The following is a 21064-nucleotide window of genomic DNA, read 5'->3' on the forward strand; positions in this document are numbered from 1 at the left end:
ATTTAAAATAAAATAACATTCAAAAACACTGGTGCATAAAAATATGGCTAATTTGTATATACAATGAAAGGTCAAATTTGATCCAATTTAGAAAATGTTTATTTAAATTAAAAATCTAAGAGAATATAAATTATATTAAATCTAATAAAAGCATTAATTGACATTTTCAGTGAATGTAAAATTGAATTTTAGGTCAAATGTAAAATAAAATAGTTTATAATAGAATTAATAATGGGGTGGCATGGTGGCCGACTGGTTAGCACATCTGCCTCACAGTTCTGGGGACCTGGGTTCAAATCTGGCCTCGCCTCTGTGCTGTTTCCATGTTCTCCCCATGCCTGTGTGGCTTTTCTCTGAGTAATCCGGTTTCCTCACACATTCCAAAAACATGCATGTTAGATTGATAAAAGACTCTAAAATTGAGCGTAGGTGTGAATGTGAGTGTGAATGTTTGTTTGTTTATATGTGCCCTGCGATTAGCTGGCAACCAGTTCAGGGTGTACCCCACCTCTCGCCCAAAGTTAGCTGGGATGGGGTCCAGCACGCCCGCGACCCTAGTGAGGATTAGCGGTAAGGAAAATGGATGGATAGGTGGATGGAGTTTTGCGTAAAAATAGGGCTACTCGGTAAATTGATAAAATTTGAAAAGTGTTAAATCCAATACAAAATAAACTGAATTAAAACTAATCCGGACATTTTTATTGACATTTACAATCAATGTAAAATGCAAATTTTAATTGAATCTAAAAGAAAAAGAAAAAAAAGAAAAATTTGAAAAATACTGGCTCCTAAAACTGGCTAATCTGAAAATGTCATAAAATTTCGAAAATGTTTTCTGCAGGAAATAATCGCTGTAGAAATATTCCATTGCAGGGTCATACTGTTGCTATCATAAATCCATTACTGGTACAGTATTATGTAAAAGAACAGGTCAATCACTCTTACTAGCAAAAGTAAAAGTAAAAAAACAAACCAAAAAAAACAAATAAAAAAGCCTTTAGAGACGTGTCTCCATCTCATATCCAACTAAAAAACTAAGTTTACCTCTGCAAATAGTAAAAGCAGTATCTATGTACTCCATTTATATCGTGCCTCAAGTGTTCAGACTGAGTCACAACATAATGCAATACCTTGTGGTACAGGCTACATTAAAGTGAAATGTGTGGCCTACCCTCCCTTTCATTACATACTTGACAAGTCACATGACACCATTTCGCTGTTTCATATTGGCGGTATTGGATGAAATGCAATGTAAACACACAGCACTCAGTTCTCTGCTTCAATGTTTCCAAGTGTGTTTGTCCCCACCCCACTCACCTCAGGATGTCTCATGATGTCCTTTAATCCTCTTCCCTGGAGGTAACTGATGAGCTTTTTCGGCCATGACAATCCTTTTTAAATCCACTCTTGCTTTGTAGGCATGCTCTATGACACTTGTCACCAGTGAGCGGCTGCCGCAATATGTCCGCTTCCTCCATTCGTCCAGAGTGTGCTTCATTTTAAGGTCTCTTAAACAAACACATTGGGCGAAAAAGACCTTGGTTAATGCTGTGTATTTCCCGCACTTTTATTTTATCTTTCAGTTTCGCACATTCGACCCATGCAAGCAGCTGTGGTGCAGTCACCCCGACAACCCTTACTTCTGCAAGACCAAGAAGGGCCCGCCCCTCGACGGGACCGAATGTGCAACCGGGAAAGTATGTTTATCTAGTTTGTATGTGTGAATTCCTTATTTATATTTAAAATGATAATTTAACAGTGAGTCGTCAGATTTTGCTGCCACGCTCTGTCCAAATGAGATGACTAAAATTCAAATCCCTCGCACTTTAACATTGCCTGTTTGTCTCGTGTACTTGGTTCAAATTCGGTACCAATTGAGAAACATCGCTCGGTCAAGTCTGCCTTTGAAGGAGCCATGGAAATGTCAAAAATAACCCTAAAATGGAAGTTTCAAACCAACATGGCAGCCTTCCTATGTCATGAGACTTTTTTGTGAGTCTTCTCACAGTAGAACTGCCTACCAAATTGTATATTGCTAAGTGAAACAGGCTTCCGGGGCTGAATTTTCAAATATTAGAGTTTTGTGTTTAATGGTGGAAATGTACAGAATGACTCCAAAATGGCCACTTTGAAGCACAATGGCAGACTTCCCGTGTCTTTTCTATATGACTTCTTGAGACTTTTAAAAAAAACAAAAACAATTTTTTAAGTCTTCTTACACCAGTTTTTATGTTGCTAAGTCAAATTGGTTTCAGGGGCTGAATTTCCAAAGATTTGTTTTATGTTCTGCGATTGGCAGTTGACCAGTTCAGGGTGTACCCCGCCTCTGGCCCAGAGGCTCCAACACGCCCACGACCCTCGTGAGGATAAGCGGTACGCAAAATGGATGGATGGATGGATTGTTTTATGTTAATGGCGTGTCATCAAACTTCGCCACCATGCTCCATCCACACGCAATAGGCAAAAACTTAAATCCTTTGCAATGTAGCATCACCCATCTAGTTTATGTTGTTCCAATTTGGTAGCAATCAGACAAAATCTTGTCTGAAAAAAAAAGTTTGTCTGAAGGACTGAAAACAGCTAAAAAAAAAAAGTCTAAAATGGCATTTCAAACCAAAAGGGCTGATTTCCAAATCCATTGTTTCTTTAGACTTTTTTGGAGGTCTACTCATGATAAATATTTCTACCACATTTCATGTTTGCTAAGTCAAATTGGCTTTAGGGGCTGAATTTTCAAAGATTAGAGTTTCCTGTTCAATGGCAGAAATGTACACAGTTGACTCTAAAATGGCCGCTCGGAAGCCAAATGGCAGACTTTTTGTTTTGTGGCATGGCTTCATTCGACTTTTTAGTGAGTCTCCTCACAATAGACATGCCTACCGAATTTCATGTCACCAAGTGAAACAGGCTACTGGGGCTGAATTTGCAAAACATTCCAGGGGGTGCTACAGAGCCAATATTTTAGGAAAAGTAAACTCATCTCTCAAATAGACATCTCCTTATTCCCATCAGAAAAAAACTCTATCACAGTTCATAGATGTTATCATTTACGCACAAATTGTCAAAAGTGCTTTTGCCAACCAAAACAGCAGCATCTACCAAGGTACAATTAAAGGGTTTTGTGTGTTCATTTGCCTCTTATACCCTCTAGTGGTGCTACAAGGGTCACTGCATGTGGAAGAACCCCAGTCAGGTGAAGCAAGATGGCGCTTGGAGCTCGTGGGGCAAACATGGCTCCTGCTCGCGTTCCTGTGGGACCGGCGTTCGCCTCCGAACGCGCCAGTGCAACAACCCCTCGTAAGCGCTACACGCTGACATTTGTCTGTTTTTCCATTCTTGTTATGTATAATCATGAAACGGAATGAGCATATTATGTAATAAGCATAAATGATTACCCATTGATTTTGTAGTAGCAAGCTGGAGTGCAGGAAAATCTTTGTGTTTGTTGCAAGTGTTGCAGTCCACTTCTAGCAGTTGCAAAACCATTCGTGTTGGCGGAGCCAAATAATAACAAACAAATCATAATTTGTTGTTCCTTTATTAATAATTGAAGCGTGTAGAACTGTTGTATACAATTTTCTTTTCTTTGATATATAATTTATTATACTCATTATAATCCCTCAAGGGAGAATTGAATTTACAGTCTGTTGTATATTTTTTGTTGCACACAACAGAACCAGATCAAACAAATGCAGGAATGCAAGAGATTCATAGTGAAAGAGGCCCGCAAACATTGCTTCATCCACTTGAGCTGGAGGGGTGGGGGCGGTGCCTTGCATAAGGGAACCTCGACAGTAGCCAGAAAGCAGACTAGCATCTCGCCAAAAACTGGTTGCTATTTTCTTTTTTTTACATTTTTTGTCGAAGTTTTTTTTTTTTTTGTTGACCTTGTCGGCTCTGAAACCCAAGTCTTTACAGATGACCTACTGTCGCCCTTAAACCTATTTTCTATGACCGAATCACAGCCGTGATGACAAGACAGCATCACTCCGTCTTGTGTGATATTGCTTAAAGATATACATTTAACTGTCATACAGTGGTGCCGTTGAGTAAAATGTATGCCATGTTCAAGATAATGGTTAAAAAATAATAATAAAGTTAAAAACAAATTCCATGACTTCGCTTGTAACTCAAAACACCGATATCTCAAATCATTCATCTGATCATTTTTGAGAGGGAGGCTAGAACGGATGAATGGGAAATGCCATTCATCCGTTCTAGCCTCCCTCTCAAAAATGTCTTGTTTGATAATAAAAAATAGCACTCCATAATATTGTACTTTATAAACATTTACATTAATAATGTAGTTAAATCGAATGTAAAAAATGAAACAGATTTTGCCACATTGTTTTGCTTAATTTATATTGACATTGTGTTGTGTCTTAAATGGTTATACCACAGCAACACGATAATTATAATAATACTGTTCATCAACGTCTATGGCATTTTCCATTGTTTATAACATCAAGCTAAGCGAACGTTCCTAAGGCAACACTATGAGGTTGTTTTAAATATAAAAATAAAACATGTCATTCCCTTTGTTTTTTGTTTAGTCTGACAGTAAACATCTACTGCGGGTGTCAATAAACAGCTTTAAGACACTTTTTTGAAGAATTGTTCACTGTCTGCCAAACTGGTGCTTTTTTTTGAAGTGAGTTGAGTTCACTGTCACCAGACTGCGCTTGTATCTCAAATCTCATCTATTCTCATATTATCAAACATTCAAAAATCAAATTAATCCCTATCCATCCATTTTCTGTACCACTTATCCTCACTGGGGTCACGGGCATGCTGGAGCCTATCCCAGCTATCTTTGGGCGAGAGGAGAGAGAACGGTCCTCAGAACTGTGACGGAGATGTGCTAACCAGTCATCTACTGTGCCGCCTAATCCCTATCCTATATAATAAATATACTGTATATAATATGTATTCCTACTCCTATTAATATATAAATTTAATAATTATCCAATCTAACATTAAACAATCATCAGAATCATTTCAATCACTGCATGATTTTATTTCCTAAATATTTTAATGATAATAACAATCCATTTTAATACTGATCATTTAAAAGTAATGGGGACTCAAATCTAGTCAAGAAAATGTTGAATCATATTACATATGCATAATATAAAAAGTATGCATGTAATAAGGGGAATGGTAGGAGGTGAAAATGTGTAGCAGGAAAACTTTGATTAAGTGCACTGACATAAGGAAGCCTATTTGGACTCTAAAAGATCTCTTTGGAATAGAACAAAGGTGTCCCCTAACAGCGAGGTAGCCAGAAGGGCGCCGTTTGTATTAGCATAACTTGAAGGTTAAGTCTGACTTCCCTATTCTTGGACATGAAACAGTGAACAATGTTAGATCACGATAGCCATGAGCTAATTGCTAAATGTCCTTCCTCCCCCACCTAAAGTCCTATCAATGGTGGCCAGGACTGCCCGGGTGTCAACTTCGAGTATCAACTGTGCAACACTGACGATTGCCCAAAGCACTTTGAGGACTTCCGAGCTCAGCAGTGTCAGCTCCGCAACTCCCACTTCGAATTCCAAAACACCAAGCACCACTGGCTACCCTATGAGCATCTTGATGGTGAGTCGGGCTGCCGCTGATGGATTGGTCAGTGGTTTATATTGGCCTTGGCTAGTGGATGGGGAGGGGGGGGGTTTAGGCAGTGGAATCTAGGTTCATTCACGGTCAAGGCATCCTTACATAAAGACATCGAAATACTGCCAGCTGGTGCCCTGGAGGGATGGGAAATGTCACATTTGCATGGACTGGACAAATGAAAGGCTCTTGTGTTAGTGTTACTTTCCACAATAGTAATAAACAAACTGAATGTTTCAAAATAATCCACAGAATATAAATACATAAATAAAGTTCACAGCATCCTAGGTCACAGACAGCCAATGTTGCTATATTATACAAATACTGTAATGCGATTGTTCCTTGCATGTTTTTTGATAATCGCCACCTTGCATAATAGAAAACAACAGATCAACTATGAATAATCCATAGTCATGAAAGCCCACGATTGGCTCAGTCACGCATGGGCACATGGTATATCCTTCATACAATTACGGTCATGCGATCATTCCTTGACAGTTATTCATAATAATCTCCTCCTTGCACAATAGAAATAAACAGAGCAACTAGAAATAATCGACAGGTTAAATTAAACGTTTACAACATCGTCGATCATGTGCTGGCAGTGTTGTCACGTCATACAATTATTGTTAATGCAAACAGTCCTTGCCAGTTATTCATGATAACTGCCACATTACACAGTAGAAATCAACTGAATGACTAAAAATAATTCACTTTGGAAAAACAAAGTTCACAGCATGCTCAATCATGCACAGGGTATGTAGACATGTCATACAATTATTGCTAATGCGATCGTTCCTTGATAGAAATTTGTGACAAACTCCACCTTGCACAATGGAATTTAACAGAACGACAAGAAACTAAAAATGATAAACAGCACCTGCAAGTTTTTTTTTTTATTTTTTTTATGTTTTTAATCAATGCAATCACTCCTCTCACCAGTTATTCATGATAACCGCCACCTTGCACAATAGAAATAAACACGATGACTAGAAAATAATCCACAGTCAAAAAATATCATGAAATGCAGCGTCATGCATCGGAAATATAGACGTCATACAATTACTGCAATGCAATTGTTCCTTGCAAGTTATTAACATTAGCCACCACCTTGCACAATACAATCAAACAAAATGACTAGAAATAATCCACAGTGGAACTCGTGTAGAGTCTGAATTTAAAATGAGAGTTAATCCTGTTGCCCGTAATGGTTGTGTTGTAGCCAACAAGAGATGCCACCTGTACTGCCAGTCCAAGGAAACAGGCGACGTGGCGTACATGAAACAACTGGTGCATGATGGGACTCGATGCTCCTACAAGGACGCCTACAGTGTCTGCATTCGTGGGGAGTGTGTGGTAAGGCCTTGAGACCGTGCATATGCAAAGCACCACCTATATCTATATCTACTTGTCATTAAAGCTGCGTGTGTAAAAGCGGTTTCACCGATCAACGGGACATTGAGTGGGCATGTCTATCATAACAGGACGCACGAAAAAGTCTCAAGGACCCATGGCGGAAATTGAAAAGAAAGTCAGCCATTTTGGTTTAAATCAGTCATCTCTAACTCTTGCGAATCCTAGGATAAAATCAGCCCCAACACCAGTTCCACCGGTCGACACGAAAGTGGATGAATAGGTCTATCATAACAGGATACACTAAAAAGTCTCATGGAACCATGCCGGAAATTGAAGCGAAAGTTGGCCATTTATTGCTTTAAATCAGACATTTCAACCTCAGTAGCTCACCCTGGAAAGCCCTGGAAAAACAAGTCAGAAAAAAACATTTACATTTTGGGGGCCTCAACATGCTCATCCATTCAACTCACCACCAAGGACCCATGCTGAAAATTAAACAGGAAGTTCTCCATTTTGGGTTAAAGCAGCATTTTAGGGTCATTTTAGACATTTCCAGGGTCATTCAAAGAAAAATTCTTGCAAGAGATTTCTTCCGATGGCTACCAATTCGCAATTTCATACAGTAGACTAGATAAGGTTTTTCAAAATTTTTACACCAAGTATCACCTCTAAAAATACTTCGCTCTCCAAGTGCCACCGTAATGACCAACATTACGCAACCTGCAACATTATGCACAGATTAAACAATAAACCTGCGCATGTAGGAAAAGAACAAAGTGTACTTAAGGATTCAATTGAAATGTATTGCATGTAAAAGCGCGGGACGGTGAATGACTGGTTAGTACATCCGTCTCACAGCTCAGAGGTCATGGGTTCAAATCCGGGCTTCGGCCTTCCTGTCTGGAGTTTGCATGTTCTCTCCGTGCCTGCGTGGGTTTTCCGTCGGTACTCTAGTTTCCTCCCACATTCCAAAAACATGCATGGTAGGTGAATTGAAGACTTTGACGTTTGAATTGTCCGTAGGTGTGAAGTGTCTACAGTATTTGTGCCCTGTTATTGGCTGGTGACCAGTTCAGGGTGTACCCCACTTCCTACCGATTTGGGATATGTTCCAAAACACCCGCGACACTAGTGAGGATAAGTGCTACAGAAAATGAATGAATGCATATAAAAGTAACATAAAAGATTCTACCTACATATGTTTGAAAACAATTTCATTGTTTTTAACTTTGTTACTTTTTATTGTTTTTGATTGATTGTAGTTTATTTCACAGACAAATATTTATAATTAGATAAGCAAAAATAAACAAAAGACGCCAGTAGCAGTATTCGAAAAAAAGTCGGAAGAAGTCAAAATGCATATATCCTGACCACATTGAAATTATGTTATGTTCTATTGTCTTTTGATTTATGTTATTAATTTATATTTATGTACAGCACTTGGTTTCAACTGTGGTTATTTATGAAGTGCTCTAAATAAAATTTTGTTGAGTTCTAAAAGATTAAATGCAAACGTACTGTACAGTACTGTACTTAAAAGTTAAATATAACTGAAATGTACTTAACAAGATGTACTAGATTAAAACAAAGTTTAAGCCAGTGTAAAATTTTAGCATTTAAATCAGTGATTCTTGGATGTACCACTCGAAGGACTAAATTTGATGACTCACCAAAAAAGATGGAACGCTCTTCAATGCTGCTACTTGCCTCTTAACTAGAACAGGTAAGAGGGAGCACTTAAATCCTCCTTGTTTTCTTATTTGTTTTTGAGTTTGTTATTGTTTTATTGGGCCTCATTCACTAATAAATGTGTTGAAATTTTTTGTTCTGAGCACAAGTTGAGCATACAGTAGATGCAAAGTTACCATCAGATTCATGACACGTGCATAGCGGGCAATTTTCTTCGTAACTCCGTGCATATGTTAATGAATCAGAATTCATTCTAAATGACAGGCTGGTGTTTGCGGTGCTCCAATCTGCATTAACTGCGCCCCCATTTCCCTGTAAATGTACGTCCGTGGACGCATGTCAACCAGTGCGGACTGCCGCGAAGGTTGAAGTCACAAGAGGTGGCTGATCCAAAACCTTAATAACTTTCTTAATCTCTATCCAATATTCAAAAGGTTGGTTGCCTGCCTTTGGTACTTTTAATCAGTCTTTTAGAGTTCCAGCTCCTGATTATCTTTAAATAATGAGGCTGAAGGTTTTTTTTTTTTTTTTTTTTTTTATAAACCTGTCCCGTTCTGCTCCATGGCCTTGCAGAATGGTGGATCTGTATGCCTTTGTGCTGGAACAGTTTTGCTGTGCAACAGGGGAGGTGAAGGTTTTCTAATCTCTCTGCGCTTTTTTTGGGGGGGGCTGGGGCTCTTCAGAAAGTGGGCTGTGACAGAGAAATCGGCTCCAACAAAGTGGAGGATAAGTGTGGTGTCTGCGGAGGCGACAACTCTCACTGCCGCACCGTTAAGGGAACCTTCACCCGGACCCCAAAGAAAGCTGGTAAGTCATCAAAAAGAACTCTTCACAAAAAAAATTTCTTCCATGTCCTCTGTAATTGAATTTAACTGCATATTTTCTGATCGTCCACTGTCATGCTTGCACTAACGTCTAAACCCTGACTTTCATTTAATTGATGAAGCTGCTATCATGTTACATCCACACATTTGGGGGAATGTACATAAATACACGTATTAGTTCAGCAATACCTATAAAATGCCCCTTGGTGACAGTACCGCCTTCTTTTTTCCATTCTGTGCCTGTCAGAAATTTTCAAAGGGTGAGTAGTTTGGCTTTATTTTAGTTTGCATTTATTCTACACTTGATTTGCTTTTTTTTTTACACAAACCCATACGTTGGCAGCTGATAAACAAAGTGACACAGCTGTCAAAATCGTCAGGATTAAGAACTTTATTAATTTGTGAAGAAATAATTAAAGTCACACTTGCTTTATTTTTTTTTTTTTTTTAAAGCAAAATCCCATTATGCATTGACTTTTATGCCTTGGTTTTAATTGAAGCGTCGTCTCTCGGGTTATCTCCGCTCGCCAGACACGCTGTGTGACACTGAATACTGAGGGCATGTTTCCAAAAATTCTTATATTTATTACCTACATTCATTTATTTGAGTCCTCCCCCCCCCCCCCCCCCCCCCCCATGAGTACCTAAGTCAGTATACAATTTAAATAACCCACAAAGTTTGAAAAATTGCCATAATCCAGCCATAAAGTGATGGCACACTATTATTAAGAGATCTCGTAAATACCCTTGAGATGGCAGCTTCAGCAAAACAATGACTGTTTTTATTTTTCCTTTTTATCATGAAATTATTATTTTGTGACCATCTTAACATCATCTAACATCTTTTAACAGGGAAAACGTTAAGCAAGAGAGCCCAAAAAGAAAGCCATTTGTTGGAAAACACACTATGCAAGTATCCATCGTTGTAGCTGTCCAGCTTATAGCGCAGACCGCTAACCTGGCTTTTTACTACTTTCTGCTGCTAATAATGATCCATGTAGGCTTGTGATCAATACATGTTTGCGCAGTTCATGTGAATATTCCTGGAAACTCACTAACTTCAGCCTTTCGTGTGTGTATACAACATCCTGTAGACATCTTTGCAGACCTCTACAGGCAATCTAGTATGGTATCAGCCATTTGTGTACTAATTACAGTGGAACCTCCAAAGACCAACACCCCATACATCAAAAGATTTTGTGTTTAAAAATATCATTTTTCTGTTTTATGGCGAGTCATCAAACATGGCCGCTTCAAATCAAAATGGAAGACTTGCGTTGTCTTTTCAGGCATGGATTCTTGAGACTTTTTTGTGGTTCTACTGAATTCTACTACTTCTACTCCATGTTGCTAAGTGAAACTGGCTTCATGGGCTGAATTTAAAAATAGAATTCGAAGGGATACTATCAAGCCAATTTTGGGGTATAATAACAGCTTCAAACCAAAATGGTGGATTTCCTGTGCTCAGTTGTTGTTTTTGTGGGTCTACTCCTGATATACATCCCTGCAAAATTTCATAATGCTAAATTAACCTGGCTTCAGGGCCTATACCAATTACTACTAATTACCAAAACAATGTATCTATGTTTGGGTAATGATTATTCCGTCAGTAAATAGAAGCTTGTTAACTTAAATGATATTGGTTATTTTTCTTTTATCCTCACTTTACATCTGTTTCCATTTTATTTATATTTATTTATTTATTTATTTTATTAGTGAAGTATGGAAGTATTTAGTTTATGTAATTCATCTACTGTATTTTCTCCCTTTTTGTACAGTATTTGTATTACTTTCGTTATCTTTTGATTTTATTTGTTTAGTTTTTATTAATAATTATTTACTGTTAGGAAATGCAAAAATAGTATAGCACTTTATTATTTCTTGATTGACATCTCCAAGTATGCAGTGTTCCCCCACTGTTCACATGGGATAGGGGCAGAGCCCTGCTGCAAATAGCAAGAATCTGCCCTGCTCAAAAAATTTGCAACAAGATGGAGCCAAAACGCTACGTTTGTCTAAATAAAGCTCCTCAACTCACTCAAACATAATTCTCAGGCACCATTATGCCACAAGGTGGCGCCAAAGCACTGATTCTTTGTAAATTAAGCTCATCCATTCATTCCAGCATAGTTCCTTGGCATCAAGATGCCACAAGATGGTACCGAATAATTTTGTTTCCAAGAAAATCAGTGAATAGGTGAATTTGCAAATGGCGAAACACTATTATACGGGGGTTCACTGTCATTTTTTAAAATGTATTTAAATAAGAGAAGCACTTAAATGTTTTTCATTTTTATCCCTTACCATTGATTGTTACCTTAAAACCAGGATACGTACCTAACCGTGATTTTCCCGGGACTTTTACATCCCCTTAGTTAATAATGGTTTTGTGATGGCAACAAACAACTTTGGAAGTTCCACTGTAATTGGATTTAAACTGGATTCACCCTGGATGCTTTTGTTTTTTAATGACACCCACCATACAACTACTACGCCCCCGCAGCTAGATCCAAAGTTAGATTGCAGGCCACGTCGTCCTTGGAGCTGTGCCACCTGTTGTAACGCCGCCGAAGCCAGCTGCATCCGTAATAACCTATTGCAGCTCTACTGCGTCCGTGTCATGAGACCTCACCCCGAGTGTTGTGGGGCCAAGCAATTACTCCCCCTCACACGGCTCTCGTGTCCCGCCGGCCTCAAAATGAGTCACCACCTCATCCAGTGTGAAGTCCTTCCCGCTATGCTGCACTGATCCGATCCGATCCGACGACTGCAAATAAACTAACAGCTTTGTTTCGTTCCAAAAGGGAAAACCAGGGGAGCCTTCTCATTGCCCAAAGGAGCTCGCAATGTATTTTTAAATGAGAGCGAGGAGTTTAGAAATGTCATTGGTGAGTCACAGGAAGTTTGTAAGAACGGTGGACATCCCTGCCAAACTTTGCTGCCCGCTAGTCTACTAAACAGGTTTTTTGTTGTTGTTTGGTTTTCATTTGCATAAAAATTTAATAGTGCAGAACTCTGCCAAGTCTAAAAAATTAACCTATATTAATTAACCAATAACCTACTGTCAAAAAGCAAAAAAACAACTGATATTTCTCACTACCTCTCAATCCAAACGAAGAAAAATAACGTAACTTTTACTTTTATTGTCAAGCAAACAAAATCTCCTTGGCAGACGTAACAAAAGACACAAACGCCCCGTTCATACTCAAAGCCTCCTATTATGGGTAAATGAAAACCTCTTTTAATAAAAACCTCCCCCTCCCCCTTTTCCTTGGGCTGCTTTGTAGAGCAAAGCATGCGAGATGTCCACCTCTGCAAACGTTTACGTCGTTTCTGCTCATCTTATCCGTCTCCTGTCTGTCTGTCTCTCTCTTGTTTCTCCCCTTTACGCCAACGCCAAAGGCTACCTTAAGATGTTTCTCATTCCTCCCGGAGCTAGACATGTGATCATCCAAGAACATGAGGCCTCCCCTCAAATTCTTGGTAAGTGTGACGTCTGTACGCAACCGGGCGGCTAATGACCATCCGCTTGCTTATTTCTTACATGAGGCTAATTGGAACGTGTAAAAATAAAAAAAACACTCATAAACTTTGCATGAAGACTTTCCATTATGTATTTATTCACACTCTACTGTACATGCATTATGGATCATTAATGTGATTAAAGATTGTACAGCATTGAATCGTCAGACAAAAACACTGAAATAATATGACCACATTTAGGTCAAGTAGATGTGCAAGGCAGGCAGGTTATGGAGTACTGTGGTACCTTGAGATACGAGTTTAATTAGTTCTGTGACTATGCTTGCAGCTCAAAATTCTCGCATCTCAAATCATCTTTCCCCACTGAAATGAATTGAAATCCGATTAATTCATTGCAGCACCATCCCCAAAAAAAGAGGGAAAAAAAGAACCATTTTTGTAGTTTTTTTTGGTAAGAAAACAGCACTTTGCTGTATCATACTTTAATGACATAATTAAATTGAACGCGCGTGTATGTATATATATATATATATATATATATATATATATATATATATATATACACACACACACATACACTGTATTGTCTGTCTCCATGTGTTGCTGCACAGTTTGTGTTCAAATAGGGTTAAAGGGTTATAACACCAATGCTGTTCGTTACACCGTCTATGACGTTTTGTATTCTTTGTTGGCATTAAGCTAAACCAACTTTCTTAAGGCAAACCTATGTGCTTGTTTTAAATACACAATGTGTAATGTTTTTTTTATGTTTAGTTTGACAAACTTCAACTGGGAGTGGCATTTAACAGCTTAAACTCATTTTGGAAGAATTGTTCATTATCTGACAAACTACTACCTTTTGTGAAGTAGGTTGATTCGAGTTCACTGCCACCATACAACGCTTGTATCTAAACTTTTTCAACTCCCACTCCAATGTATACTTATGTGTTGCACACCACACATACAGTATAACCAGATCACACGCATGCAGGCATGCAAGGAGAGATTCAAAGTGAAAGAGGTGCGCAAAGAGTGCTGGACCACTTGAGCTGGGGTGGTAGAAACAATTCCTTGCTGGAGGGCACCTCGACGGTACCCAGCAGGCAGACTATCATCTCTCCAGCAACTGGTTGCTATTTTTACATTTTTTGTCTGTAGTGGGCCTCAAACCGGTGTCCTCGACTCCAAAGCCCAAGTCCTTACAGAGTGAGTGAGCTACTGCCGCCCAAATCAGTTCCAAAGAAGTAGCTCTGAGTTTCAAAAAGCTTGCCGACCCATGGGTTTGGGAGGACAGTTCATGGTTAATGTTAGGCTTTGGGTTTAGGGGGTTACGATTATGAGTTTAGAATTAAAGGTTGAGGGTTAGTTTAGTAGTATAGGGAGTGTTTAGGGTTAGGGTTTGGAGGGGTTAGCGCTCAGTGAGTTTGGGGTTAGGATGTAAACCACTGCTTATTGGTTGCTCGATTACGGGTTGGGAGTTAGGGTTGGAATTAGGTGAGTTGAGTTAGGGTGCATGGTTAGGGTTTAGACTAGGTTTTGGTGTTAGAGTTAGAAGGGCAGGTTTAGGATTAGGGGTTAGTGTTAAGTGAGGGTCGTGAAATGTTGCTGCATGATTTGAATGTGGGAACATTATTTTGTATGTGTAAATCCCAAAAGAAATACCTTGGAGATATAACAGCAAACACATTAAAGAAATGCTGTCCTTTCAATCAAGTTTAATTTATGTAGCCCCTAATTGCACATTAGCCTGAGGGGGCTGTGATTTGACTGTTGGAAAGCCAAAACATCCTTTGTGTCTTGTCAGTTACTTCCAGGCAAGCGAGTGATGAAAGGATGCACGTATCCCTAGCCATCACAATTGCTCTGTTATTATTCTGGGAAATTATCTCGATTAAAATCAGGTGCAAAAATTGCTGATTGTTTCTGTGACCATTTTGTTTTGGTATCAGATGAAATCTCATGGAATATTAAAGCACATATTAGCGTAGCTGTTGGATCTATCTCACCCAACACCGATAAAAAATAGACACAAAGGAATGAAGACGCTGGCTTCTTTTTGCTCATGAGGAGGACGTATGGGAGATTGCTCAGCTCCAGTCTCCTCTCACGCTCTAAACAATCTCCCCCGTTGCTCCTGTATTTATTTGAAATAGGGAGGTATCCAAGCCACAAGACACAACATACTAAGTTACAAGACATAACATACCAAGGGGAGGGTTTCAAGGTGAAGATATGAGAGTAACACCTGGCTATGTGTCCCCGGTCAAGGCGCCCCCTTTCTGATGATTCCTGCTGAGTCATTTTCTTGAAGGCGAGACATCTTCTCCTCACCCACGGTCAGCAAGCAACCATCAAAATCGTCCACAATACCAATGCAAGCCAGCAAATAAATGATAACTTTGTACAATTATTTAACAGTAGCCTTTACCTTTTCCTTAGACAGTGACGGAAACTGCAAGATTCACATGCGAGCACAAAAAACACAAATGTACTGAATTCATTGTCTTTCGTCATTCATCTTCTGTGGGATTTATTGGCGGCTGGCAGTTCGTCCGATTTTTTATTATAATTTTTTTGATTGACTTGCGGGCAAAAATTTAAGATACAACTCTTGTATTGTGGTTGTGAACTCGACTCAACTCACTTCACAATAAACAGTAGTTCGGCAGACAGTGGACAATTCTTCCTTGTAATACTCGAAACCTGGTTTTGACATGGGGTGAAATTACACAACAGATCCAAATCATATTTAATGGTCTGTGCTCTTCTAATACACCACAGTTTTATCTAATGGACTTCACACCGCTAATGTAACATATTTATAGTACATTATATTTAATGGCCTGAGCGCTTCTAATGTAACATTACCGACCTCGTATGTACCAATAATTTTCTGATTACCTGTAATGTCCCAAATTTATATCAGATTTGATGGCCTGTTCACCTTTATGTACCATAAATGGCCTGTGCACCTCTAATGTACCATATTTACATCTTGACATCATTTACACATATTTCATGGTCTGTGTACCTCTGAAGGCATGTTAATGGTCTGGATACCTCTTATGTTCCGTGAATAGGCTGTACACCTCTAATATACCAAAGACATCTATGTACTTTGTACAGACCATTAGATATGGTCTCTGCACCTCCAGTATAGCATATTTACACAATATTTAATGGTCTGAGCAACCCTAATGTACCATCTTTACATCACAGTTAACGGTGTGTCCGCTTCTGATGTCACATGAATGGTGTATGGATCTCTAAAGTACGTATGCCATATTTAGATATTTAATGGACTGGGCACCTCTTATATATAATATTTACACCACATTTAATGGTCTGTGAACCTCCAATGTACCATATTATAAACATATGTAATGGTCTGCATACCATCTTATGTACCATTGATCTTTGCACCTATAATGTACCATATTTATGTAAGCAATGGTTTTTGCACCTCAAATTTGGTCTCTTATAGTACATGCAGTGTAAACCCAGCCTTGGTACAGAATCTGTTTATGTAGGCGTGACTACAAAGTTACTTGTTCTTCACGGTTTTGCTTCATTCCACAGCATAGCACTGGATTGGTAGCCCTCCCACAATCAAAATAGACTCTCCCGGCCTTCTCTGTGATTGATTTGTGCAGGTATTTTTCATTGGTTTATAACAAACTGCCAATTGCAGCAATCAAGAACCAGGCGACGGGCCACTACATTCTCAACGGCAAAGGAGAGGAAGTCAAGTCCAGGAGCTTCATTGATTTGGGCGTGGAGTGGCACTACATCATTGAGGAAGATGTGGAGACTCTACATACTGACGGACCTTTGCACGACCCAGTGGTGGTTCTGGTAAGAAGGAATTAATTTATTGCATCAATACGTTTGCGAGTTGGGAATGCCGATGAAGCTCTTCAGAGCAGGCATGTTGGTTATCAAACAGTCACATTGGAAATAGCATGCTTCAAACCAAGTGAAATCAAATCAAAGTGAACAAGGAATATCAGCAATTCATAGATTCATGTGCTTAGTACTGTATGCAAGGAGAGTGCAGCTGTGGGTGAAGGTATTTTGAAGAGACATTTCCTTAAGATTCAGAGGGTAAGAACAACAAAAGGAAATGCACTGAAATCATCACATCAAGCTGCAAGCAGAATTCTTGTCACATCTATGATGCAACAACAAAATGGAACAGAGCGCTGACTTGGAGTGGCATGGATTTTCGGTGAGCAGTAAGCACAGGAAGCCCTTCTCAGATGCAAAAAGAATACAAGAATTGCCTGACTAAAGTAAAAGAAAAAAAGAATTAAGAAAATGCCCCTCTCAGTTTTATTCAACTCCAGTATTTGATATTATTTACAGTATGTTAAAATATGTAATTTTTTAAGCTGTTTATTGCCACTCCCAGTTGAAATTTACTGTCAAACTAAACAAACCAGAGAATTACGTTGTGTCTATAAAGCAAGCATATCTTTGCCTTAGTCCGCTTAGCTTAATGCTAATGAGCATTACAAAACGGCATAGATGGTGCTTTATTTAAAATGTGGGTGTAATCTATGACTCCAACTATATGTTTGGGAGACCCTTATTTTGTTTCAGCTTGTTGGTGTTGCCTGTATAGCAACTGGATGTAAATTCCGGCCAGGAAATAACTGCACATCGGCATCATTCTGCTTAGTGTCAATTGTGAAATGCTGCATACAGTGGGGCAAAAACGTATTTAGTCAGTTTTAAGTTCTCCTGCTTAAAAAGATGAGAGCGGCCTACAGTATAATTTTCATCATAGATATACCTCACCTATGAGAGATAAAATGAGAACAAAAAAAATCCTGAAAATCACATCTGATTTTCAAAGTATATAGTAGCAAATTATGATGGAAATAAGTATTTGGTCACCTACAAACAAGCAAGATTTCTGGCTCTCATAGACCTGTAACTTCTTCTTTAAGAGGCTCCTCTGTCCTCCATTCGTTACCTGTATTTATGGCACTCTTGTGTGGCTACTCATGACAGACCTATTAAACCTACAAAATGTTTAAACTGGCCTCAGGGTGCCTTCACATAACATACTCATGCCCTAATCAAATGGATACTGAATCTTAAGTCACCGTAATGGAGAACCTGGGGGAAACTTGAGCTCGGTATATGTTGAATAGTCCTGATATTTTATACATAGCAGGACTTGAGTGTTTGAATGACCCGTCATGATAAGGCTGTAATTGTATCCCAGCGGGCGGAACCCGAGGGCATACTTTGGATTTATAGTCATCGAAGGAGAGTTATTATGTTTGATGGAAATGGTCTCAAAAGGTGTCATGAGACATCTTCAATTGGACTTTTACTGGGTTGAATAAAAACACCGTCTTTTTTTTTTTGTGAGCACTTGTTTCCATCACGTCGGCGCTACTTTGAATCTTGCGCTTTTCAATAGGCAATCAAAAGAGATGCGGTGCAATTTCCCTGTTGAAATTACAGGGATCGTTCTGTGGAAATTGTTCTTCCGAATGGAATCTTTAAATGTGCAGTGTTTACCAACCATGCCACATACTTGGAATGACCTTATATCAGAACATAAATCATCAAACATCTGTAGTGGTAAATGGACTGCACTTATATAACGGTATACAGTATCTACAGCTTTACAAATCCTCACATTCACCCATTCAGACACACATTCATACAAACCAATGGGCAGGCTGCTGTGCTGCAAGGCCCACTGGGAGTAATTTGGGGTTCAGTGTCTTGCCCAAGGACACTTCAATAGTGGACAATCGGAGCCGGGATTCAAACTGGCGACCCTTCGGTCACTGTAAGACCCGACTCTTCCAACTGAGCGACACAGTCTGTGTATTTTATGGTGGAGTCAAATTTGTTCTTGTGCCCATCCCATAGCAGCTGGACCCCTGGAAATTGCAATAATTACTCTAAAATGGCATATTGGAACCATAATGGCTGACTTTCTTTGTCTGTTCATATATGGGTACTTGAGACTCTTTTGTGTGTCTACCCATGATAGACATTTCTACCAAATTTAATGTTGCTACGTTACAGTGGCTTTGGTGCCTAAATCTTCGAGACATTTGGTTCAACCTAGACATTGTGGCGCTGTAAGGTTTTCGAATTATATGATGGAGTTAATCTTGTGTAGCGGACACGCCATGAAAAGATGACACTCAGCACCCCAGTCTCCGGCGACTGCCGCTCTCCCCGCCGAGATAGACGTCCACGGAGTGGCGAGATTCAACTTCGCATACAGACGCTAAGTGAATTACAAGCCCGGATCTTCAAAAGCAAGACACAGATATTTGCTTTTGCTAATTATTTTCTCCTAAATTAATTACATTTTTATTTAACCCGTATACGCTACACTTGGTTGCCCTCACACAATAACAAAATGCTTCACAATTTAGCATAACCCATCTGTCTAATATTCAGTAAGTGGTTTGAATTTGATCGCAATCAGACAAAATCTCTTTGAAGGATCCCTGGAAATGTCCAAATTAATCCTAAAATTGTGCTTCAATCAAAACCGTACTTACTGTGTCTTTCCGGACATGGCTTCTTGAAATGTTTTTGTTCATCTACCAATGATTGACATGTCTACCAAATGTCTGGCTTCTGTGGGAGCATCAGATTTTCTAATTGGGGTCCCGGTACAGATCCTTGTGGGACCCCAAAGGAGAACATTGTATGACTAGAGCATAATGTAAAGTATTCACAGGTAAATGTGAATTAATAGAGTGTATAGTAGAGTGTATAAGTTTTATTATATTGCAGTGTTTCCCATCTTGCATAGTGCCACACCATCCTGGTTGGGAATCACTGCTATATTTCATATAGAAAGTGCGGTAAGTCAAGGTCAATTAGGATTCAAACCACATCAGAAAGTCGACCCTCTCAAAGGTGGAGTGTCAATATAGCAAACATAGATGAACTGGAGTATTGCACCACTAATTTAAAAAAGTCCTTCATTTCTTATACTTTACACTTGACACTCAGCAACATGAAACCTGGTAAGTATGTCTATCACTAGTAGACCCATAAAAATATTTAGAGTAGACCCATAAAAAAACATGTCAGCCCCCAAAATTGGCATAGCGCTCCGAAAATGTCTCAAGAAGCCATACCGGAAAGACACAGAAGTCTGACCATTTTGGCTTGAAGTGGACATTTTAGCCCCTAAAAATTCCTCTTTAACACCCCCCGAACCTTTTTGAAATGCCACGCTTCTGTCAGAATGCCCTGGGTGCTGGGGTGGGACTGTGGAGTGAATGAATATTGTGTGCAATTGTAAAGCCTCTTTGAGTGCCTTGAAAAGTGCTATATAAGTGGTATGCATTATTACTATTATTATTATTATCCGTCCATCCATTTTCCGTACCGCTTATCCTCACTAGTGTCGCGGTGGTCCTGGAGCCTATCCCAGCTGACTTTGGACGAGTGGCGGGGTAGACCCTGAACTGGTCGCCAGCCAATCGCAGGGCACATGAAAACAAACAACCATTCACACTCACATTCACACCTACGGGCAATTTAGTCTTCAGTTAACCTACCATGCATGTTTTTGGGATGTGGGAGGAAACCAGAGAACCTGGAGAAAACCCACGCAAGCACAGGGAGAACATGCTAACGCCACACAGGCGAGGCTGAATTCGAACCCGGGTCCTCAGACCTGTGAGGCAGGTGTGCTAAACAGTCGTACACCGTGCCACCTATTATTATTCTTTTTTTATTATTATTATTTAGGTAATAAACATAATACAGGAAGTTAGTGCAATCGAAATTAGTCACATTAGGTACAGTATTGTCAAACAACATATTGTACACATACGATATGTCATCTCCTAATAGTGCCCCTCTTCATGTCTGCTAGATCATACCCAAGGACAATGAAACACGCTCCACTCTGATGTACAGATACATCATCCACGAAGACTCGGTGCCCGTCAACAACAACAATGTCATCCAGGAGGACACGTACGAGTGGGCGCTCAAGAGCTGGTCTCCCTGCTCCAAGGCGTGCGCCGGAGGTAAAGAACACATTTGTGTCCATCTAAAAGACCAGTGTCATTCGTTTGCATTTCACACAGCCTGTACTG

The 21064-nt window shown here is 39.4% G+C and overlaps 1 protein-coding gene across 6 annotated transcripts in view; it reads left to right on the forward strand.

The window, feature by feature from the left end:
• The window catches only part of adamts3 (ADAM metallopeptidase with thrombospondin type 1 motif, 3), a 139815-nt gene that overhangs the window by 101499 nt on the left and 17252 nt on the right, over positions 1–21064 (forward strand). For 3 of the 6 annotated variants that reach the window (XM_061672335.1, XM_061672340.1, XM_061672339.1), the window contains 9 exons: positions 1584–1697; positions 3152–3297; positions 5420–5595; positions 6833–6966; positions 9339–9462; positions 12284–12367; positions 12882–12962; positions 16654–16817; positions 20839–20995. In XM_061672335.1, the coding sequence (XP_061528319.1) occupies positions 1584–1697; positions 3152–3297; positions 5420–5595; positions 6833–6966; positions 9339–9462; positions 12284–12367; positions 12882–12962; positions 16654–16817; positions 20839–20995 (1180 nt within the window). Of the gene's footprint in view, positions 1–1583; positions 1698–3151; positions 3298–5419; positions 5596–6832; positions 6967–9338; positions 9463–10331; positions 10389–12283; positions 12368–12881; positions 12963–16653; positions 16818–20838; positions 20996–21064 lie in introns of all 6 variants that reach the window. The other 3 variants (XM_061672336.1, XM_061672337.1, XM_061672338.1) reach the window with 3 other exon arrangements.

Source organism: Phycodurus eques, chromosome 3 (assembly GCF_024500275.1).
Source record: "Phycodurus eques isolate BA_2022a chromosome 3, UOR_Pequ_1.1, whole genome shotgun sequence".
NCBI lineage: Eukaryota > Metazoa > Chordata > Actinopteri > Syngnathiformes > Syngnathidae > Phycodurus > Phycodurus eques.